Source organism: Clarias gariepinus, chromosome 25 (genome assembly GCF_024256425.1).
Source record: "Clarias gariepinus isolate MV-2021 ecotype Netherlands chromosome 25, CGAR_prim_01v2, whole genome shotgun sequence".
Classification (NCBI taxonomy): Eukaryota; Metazoa; Chordata; class Actinopteri; order Siluriformes; family Clariidae; genus Clarias; species Clarias gariepinus.
Window position 1 is genome coordinate 587,501 of NC_071124.1, and position 7,379 is coordinate 594,879.

Consider the following 7,379-nt stretch of genomic DNA (forward strand, 5'->3'; position numbering starts at 1 on the left):
CACACACAGTCTTGCAATCCTCTGACGGTCATTACGAGTGCCCCAGTCCTGCAGGTGGCGCTGTTTAAGAGTCTCATGACCATGTATGAGAATTTATGAAATAGATTTATGCTCCTCTGAGTCATTTTACTATGAATTAATTCTTTAGCCATCATGTTCTGTGTGTGTGTGTGTATGTGTGTGTGTTTTCAGAGGTCATTCCAGGAGATTTGTAAAGGTGTTCAGATGCAGAAAACACAGGATCAGCAGGCTACTTCTAAAGCAGACCAAAAGAAAGGCACAGAGAGTAAGTGTGTGTGTGTGTGTATGAGTTAAGTAAAGAAATGTTTGTGTTTGTGTAAGACTAGGCTTTATTAAGCTGAAGCCTGAAGCAACACACCGCTGATCTGCTTCTTCACAAAGTCCAGTAGCTTTAGAAAAGAATAAAAGATTACATGTAAGTGTTCCTACTGTATAAACCACACGTTGTTACGTATGTGATGGTTATCATTTAGAGTAAATACATTTTACTGGGCAGGAAGTTGCCTTCTTTCTTTTGCATTTGCATTCTTCCTATTTGTGGTCTTTTGGTGCCATGGCAACCGCTCATAAACAACAACAGCGTTGCAGTGATATTGCTGATGTGGGTTAGTGGCACAGGCAGAGTAGAGAGATGCACTGTGAGCTAGCACATCGTCTTCATTGTGCTTAATAAAAGGAAAGTTAAGTTTTATTCTCTCATTAAAGCTGTAAAGGGCCTTTGATTAATTTGCGCTGGTCCTTTTGGCTGCAGTTTGATCAGAATAGTTTTACAAACACACGAGTGCAGTATTAGACCGATACTCGATTATGTATTCAGCATTGGTATTCCTAGTGCCAAACCTCACAGCGTGCGTGCGTGTGTGTGTGTAATAATTGTACATCTCCAGCAGGATTAAAGTGTCCAGGAGTGAAGCAGAAAGAGACCTCCCCAGTGGTAAGAGTCGGTACTGCAGCAGTGGAGGAGCTCAGGGACCAATCGTTATACTCCTACCAACAAATCAGCTGTCTGGATAGTGTGATCAGGTCTGTGTGTGTGTGTGTGTGTGCGTGGCTGGCAAAAAATAGCAAAAAAGAAAGTTATTATTATTCATATATTTATAAAATGTGTGTGTGTGGTGCTGATGTAGATATTTGGAGAGCTATAACACATCCGTCACACAGAAGAGGAAGTACCAGTTCTCCTCCAACACGACCTCCTCAAACTCGGACGAGGAGAAGAAAACATGTGACGAGGCGATGCTCAGCCCTCAGGGTAACGCAGGAATTTCATTTAAATATCTATATATTCAACTATGATAAGAGAGGTCTCTGGCTCCTCCCACTTGTACAGAGGGGGCGGAGCAATCATGATCAAATTTTCACTCTTATTAGAATGTCTGTATTTGTGTGTAGCCCTGAGCGTGTCTCTTTATATATTTTCTTTGGTAGATTCTTTAAAGACCAATAAGAAATCTCATTCCGATGTAGTGGGCGGGGCTTTGGCTCCTTTGGCCCTGCCCACTAAAGCCGAGAGTGTTGTATCCATCACGTCTCAGTGTTCCTACAGCAGCACTATTGTACATGTGGGAGATAAGAAACCACAGCCAGAATCAGGTACTTGTATATACACACACACACACACACACACACACACCCACACACACACACAGCTAATAAAGTGATTGGGTCAGAGTACTAGTACAGATTACTGATAGTGAAACAATATAACTGAGACATTTAAAATTATAACATGAATACTTTTTATTACAGACATCATTGAGGATGTCGCCGAAAGCCCCACCCCTCCTGCGCCCGTCCCCGTGACGACTCCACCCACAGCCGAGCAGGGCGCCTATAGGAAACTGGGCCTGACCAAACAGGTGCTGGCGGCTCACACACTGAAGGAGGAGCAGGTGTTCCTGAGTCGCTGCAGAGACCTGTGTCTCACATCCCTGCAAAAAACCTGTCCAGGCAGCACTGAGAGAGACGAGAGACACGCTGATGACGGTGAGGACGCGTCAGCATTCAGCACACAAACACACTCATGGATAGAGTTCGTATAGAATGTGTAGACAGTGAAACAAAAAAACATTCATATAGCATTTGAATCATATAAAAAGGATTCATGAGTCGTGTAGAACTTGTGCAGCTACTCCACTCTGTCACGTGATAAATGTTGCCCTGGCCATCTCGGGTCTTCACCCAGGAAGTCTCTGGCTTGTTCAATTTTATAAACCCTCCTGATCATCGTTCACTTACGCTCATGAGTTAAATTGGGCCTCTGAGCGATCAGCACCTTTAATAAATAAATAAATCTACAGATTGACAGTTTGTAACGAAGATGCTAGAGTCTTACTGTCTTTGGTTCTTACTAAATATGTTAAGCAAACAGCAAAATTTACTTTGTTTGTTTCATATTATTTAGCGAAAGATTTATAAAAAAAAAAAATTTGCAATATGAATCATGTAGAGGTATAATAAGTGTCCTAGAAGTGAGTCATTTGTCAAAGGGGTTTTATAAAACAGAGGTCACACTGTGAGTGAGTCTTTATAACGTATGTAGTCTATGTAGGGAGTCATGAAGCAGGAGAGTCATATAGCAAGTCTTTGACTCCCAAAAGAGTCTTTTAAGCTTTTTAGGCAACTGTTCATCCTTCTACAAATTTATCTATTCATTAGAATGTTCTTTGACATTTTATGTATTTGTTTTCTTTGTTTCTTTGTTGACTTTTTTTTTTTTTTTTTTTTGTCTCCCTGCTTCATCTGCTGCTTGTCCAGCCAAGGATGGGACATCTGGGGCAGAACCCGTCACTAAAAGAAGCGGCCGAACCAAAAAGTCAAAAAAACTACGTGTACGAAAACCTGAATCGTCAGACAGCGCCGTGTCTCCGCGCAGGCTCCGCCCACCACTTCAGGGACTGAACCAGACATCATGGTCTTCGTCGGAAGCGTCTCAGTCCGCCTTCTCAGTGCAGTACCCCGCCATGGTTCCCGGGTACAATCTTTACCCCACTGCACCACTGCCCCCTTCTGATGCCCCAACTGCTCAGGCTCCGCCCACTACTTCCCAATTCCCAGCAGCCCCAGTGGTCACACCTGTGGTGGCCTTTGTTTTACCCAGTTACATGTTGCCTCAGCTCAGCATGCCGACACGCCCACCTTTCTACCCGGAGCAGCAGCCGGGTGTCAGCGCGCCGCAGCCACAGCCGTACTTCAACTCCCAGAATCCCCTGCAACCTCAGCAAACACACACAAACTACACTTCCCAGCAACCTTTGCAGCAACCGTTCATTCCCCAAAACGTCTACGTTACCCAGAATCACTTTCAACCCCAAGATCAAGTTATGCAGATGCAGCTCATGCCACAGACACCACTCCCATCATTTCAGATGACCTCTGACCCCAGGCTTCCTGTTCCTGTACCAGCAGAGGTTCCTTTCTCATCTCCTCCGTCTCTCTCTCTCTCTCCACCGCTTTTCGGCTCGCACTGCAGCTCTCCGTTACAGCTCGACCTGCTGCAGCTGGAGGACAAAGTGGACTCGCACAGCATGGCGCCTCCGTCAGGATCCAGAGGGAACTGCAGCTCGGCGCTGGGGAAAAGCAACAGCGCCGCCGACGTGCCGCAGGTCAGGGAGACGTTAGACTAATGGGGCTAACGAGCGGTGGTGGTCAGGCTCACTCAGATCCTGTGGTGTAAACCTGTGTGTGTGTGTGTGTGTGTGAGAGAGACTAATTGTGTGTTTCTGCATCGCCGTAGCCGTGCTATGTTGAAGACAGCGCTCCGAGTGACGTCCTCTCCTCGTCCAGTGAGGTGATGGAGCTGCTGCTGCAGGAGGACTCGGGATCAGCAACGTCTGCGTCCACAGGCTCCGCCTCCAATGGCTGCAACACCTCTAACAGCGGCGCAGGTGAGCGCGTGCTAACTCCTAATAAAGAGTTTACGTCTTCTCTATTAAAATGATCCAATGTGAAATAGGTTTATAGGATGAACTCGAACTTTTCTAATGCATTACCCACAATCCTCCTGTTATGACCTGTATAGGGAGCAGCAAATATTTTGGGAGCGTCGACTCTTTAGAGCAGGAGCACAATGAGAAGAGGAAAGGAGGAGGACCAAACCTCAAAAACGTCCTCCAGGACCCGCTCTGGCTGCTCGGAGCCAACACTGATGAGGAGGTCATGATGACTTACCAGGTGCCTTCACGGTGAGTGACATCATCGCTCTCAGCCAATGGCTGCACATTGTTCATTAACACCAAACTAACCAATCCTGAGTGTGTGTGTGTGTGTAAGAGAGAGAAGTGGGCGTAGTGTGAATGATCTAATGTGAAATAGGTTTATAGGATAAACTCGAACTTTTTTACAATATGTGTGTGTGTGTGTGTGTGTGTGTGTGTGTAGCGACATAGAGAGGGTGTTACGGGAGGATCGAGAGCGTTTGCGACAGCTGCAGAAAAATCAGCCGCGTTTCACCTCAGACCAGAGACGAGAGCTCATAGAGCAGCACCCCTGGATGAGACGAGGAGGATTACCTAAAGCCATCAACGTCAAGGTGTGTGTGTGTGTGTGTGTGTGTGTGTGTGTATGTGTACTATATAATTAAAAAAATATAGATAAAACATCCGGTGATGGTGTGGCTTCTGCCCCTGTTCGTTTCAGTAGAAGAGGCGTGGCCTCTGTCCCTGTTCATCTCAGAAGGCACGATCACAGCCTAGTGAATAATAACCTGCTAAATAAATAGATAAATAAACAATGCAACCCTGTGTGTGTGTGTGTGTGTGTGTGTGTGTGTGTAGGAGTGTCTGTACTGCAAGACTGATGCCGGTACTCTGTTAGAAGACGAACTGCCTGACATGGACCTCGGCATTCTGGGAGGAGAGGCGGTGCCAGAAGAGGGCGTGTCTCACCTGCAGGAAGAGGAGGGGCATCCAGTCTTAGGCTGTGTTTCCTAGCAACTTCCAAAAACGTAGCATGAGAATGGGAGTTTCCATCTTTCTCTCACACACACCACTCAGTTTTATTTTCATTCCAAAAACCTCACTTTACCTTTTACTGTGTGTGTGTGTGTGTGTGTGTGTGTGTGTGTGTGTGTGTGTGTGTATACCTGCACATTAGATGATGAACACTAACACACTGTGAAATGAAGAGCGACCAACAGGTTTGTCAGAATGGCTGTGTCGCTAAAAAAAGTTATAAGTTAATATTTATAAACTGTGGAGAGGATTTAATAAAACAGGGCAGACTATAAACTCTACACTGTTTATTATTTACACCACAAAACTACAATGTTTACTCACTTTGACAAACTATAATGAGAAGTCTTTTATCTTATAACATTGTTAGTAGGCGCCATATTGCACGCTTCTTCTTTTTCTGTTTTTCTTTTTTGAAAAAGCACAAAAACTAACACATTTAAACTCGGGTGGTACCGGTGACCTCGCGACCCCTTCATCTACGAGCCCAGAACTCAATCCAAACTCGATCTGTAGAGAATGAGCTGCGTTTTACAGAGAGAGAAAGTGAAGCAGTAACTAAACTACCTCAGACTCTCTCTCTCTGATACTCGCTCAATTTTACACAAACCCACACAAACTCCTTCTGTCACACTGGAGCGCTGAAAAAAAACTGGACCTCTTTGGAAAAACTGCCATTCTCACCACAATTTTTTAAATATACAAAAAAAAAGTATGTAATATGTATATGTGTGTGTGTGTGTATATACATGTGTACAGTGACGTAATAACATCACACCGTATTTCATGGAAAAACAAAGCTTGTTTCTAGAAGGTTCGCTCCTGAACCGGCTCTGACCGGCACAAGCACCAGACCAGAACTAGCACCAGGTTCACTTTGGTGGAAAAGGTCACATTCTGTATCAGTGCTCACAGCACGGGAGCCCTGTGGGCTCAGGAGCCGTTTTCGGCGTTTTGTTTACTGTAGCGCCCCTACATCACAATTTCTCCAGAACTGGTACCTAATTTTAATTTGTCATTGATTCATTCTTTTAGCCATTTTTGTTTGATTTTTTTATATATATTGACCTTATTTTATTTTATCCATATTTATATTTATTTGTCTCAGTTTATTTTGATTAGAGGCCAGGATTACTGTTACGTCTGTTACTTCCTGTGTGTTTCTGCTAGTTTTGTGGTGTGAAGGATGAATAATTAACAATAGATTGTAGCTCTGCTCTGTTTTATTCCAGTTACATTACTTTTTATTGTTTTTGTTGTTATTTTAGGGTTTATTTCTGTCCTTGGAGGACGAGAACAAAAATTAGAAACTTTACACTGTGAACGTTTTTCTTTTTCGTTTCTTCAAACTGAGATTTTTCTTTTTTTAAATGAAGTAAAATAAATGTAGCTGTTGTTTAGATTATTGTAACCTGTGAGTAAGTGTGTGTGAAGTACAGATAAAGGTGTGTCCTGCAGGACACGTGTGTGTGTGTGTGTGTGTCTGTGTGTGTGTGTCTGTGTGTGTTCCTGCTAAAAAGACACACTGCACTGGTGGACCACATACACTCTACACACTGAGCGATAAACACACTCTAGTTATAACTCTCCAAACTTAAAGGGTTATGATCAGCCAATCAGCTTCCAGCTCTACAGGAAGTCCTTACAGCGCTCTTCAGCCATCTAAAGCTGATCATTTTTCTCTAACAGCATGTTAGATGTTAACTCTTCTGTCATAAAACTTTTTTTTCCTGCTGACGTAAACTGTGGTACGATAATTTCTACAAAAGACAGAAATAAAATGCACGATGATTCTTCTGCTGCATGTCCATCAGTGGAGAGTTAATTCTGTAGTGCCGTGTTTATCGCTCGTGTCTCGGGTATAAACCACTTCATCCATCATGGTTAAGTGACTGGTCATATTGCAATGCACTCTGGGTAAACTGTCTTACCTTCCAAATTTTTGCACTGTATTTAATCAACGTTGGGAGAAGCTCTGACGTTTACAGGACAGATGAATGTCTGAGGTGTTAAAGGACCAAATGGACATCTGTCTCTTACTCTCTTGTTTCATGTCTCTGTACACACTTTATTTTTACTCTGGAGTTCTGTTACAGTTTTTTTTTTTATTAATAAAACAGGTATTAAACTGGGAAAGCCCTCTCTGTCTCTTTCATGACTGATAATATAACAAATAAACCTTGAGGACCTCACTATTCACGACTGTTAAAAGTATTTGTTAAATAAATCATATTTTTTAATATAAACCTTTTAAATCAAGTATTTTATCATAGTTCGAATGCATTTTTGTTTTAGACAGTAACATTGGATTAGATGCTCATTTGCTGGTCTACAGAGGGGGCGTGGCCTTTGCACTAACGTAAAATGAGAACAGAATACTGTAGTTACACCAAGTGAGAGGTTTAC

The 7,379-nt window shown here is 43.3% G+C and overlaps 1 protein-coding gene across 3 annotated transcripts in view; it reads left to right on the plus strand.

The window, feature by feature from the left end:
• Nucleotides 1–7,109, plus strand: part of LOC128512953 (period circadian protein homolog 2-like) — a 15,336-nt gene extending 8,227 nt beyond the window's left edge. For 2 of the 3 annotated variants that reach the window (XM_053486501.1, XM_053486503.1), the window contains exons 14-23: nt 193–286; nt 909–1,044; nt 1,149–1,273; nt 1,450–1,614; nt 1,771–2,007; nt 2,779–3,626; nt 3,758–3,908; nt 4,043–4,205; nt 4,402–4,552; nt 4,797–7,109. In XM_053486501.1, coding sequence (XP_053342476.1) covers nt 193–286; nt 909–1,044; nt 1,149–1,273; nt 1,450–1,614; nt 1,771–2,007; nt 2,779–3,626; nt 3,758–3,908; nt 4,043–4,205; nt 4,402–4,552; nt 4,797–4,952 — 2,226 coding nt within the window. In that variant the 3' untranslated portion in view covers nt 4,953–7,109. The remainder of the gene's footprint in view (nt 1–192; nt 287–908; nt 1,045–1,148; nt 1,274–1,449; nt 1,615–1,770; nt 2,008–2,778; nt 3,627–3,757; nt 3,909–4,042; nt 4,206–4,401; nt 4,553–4,796) is intronic. The other variant, XM_053486502.1, reaches the window with a different exon arrangement.
• Nucleotides 7,110–7,379: the final 270 nt, after the last annotated feature.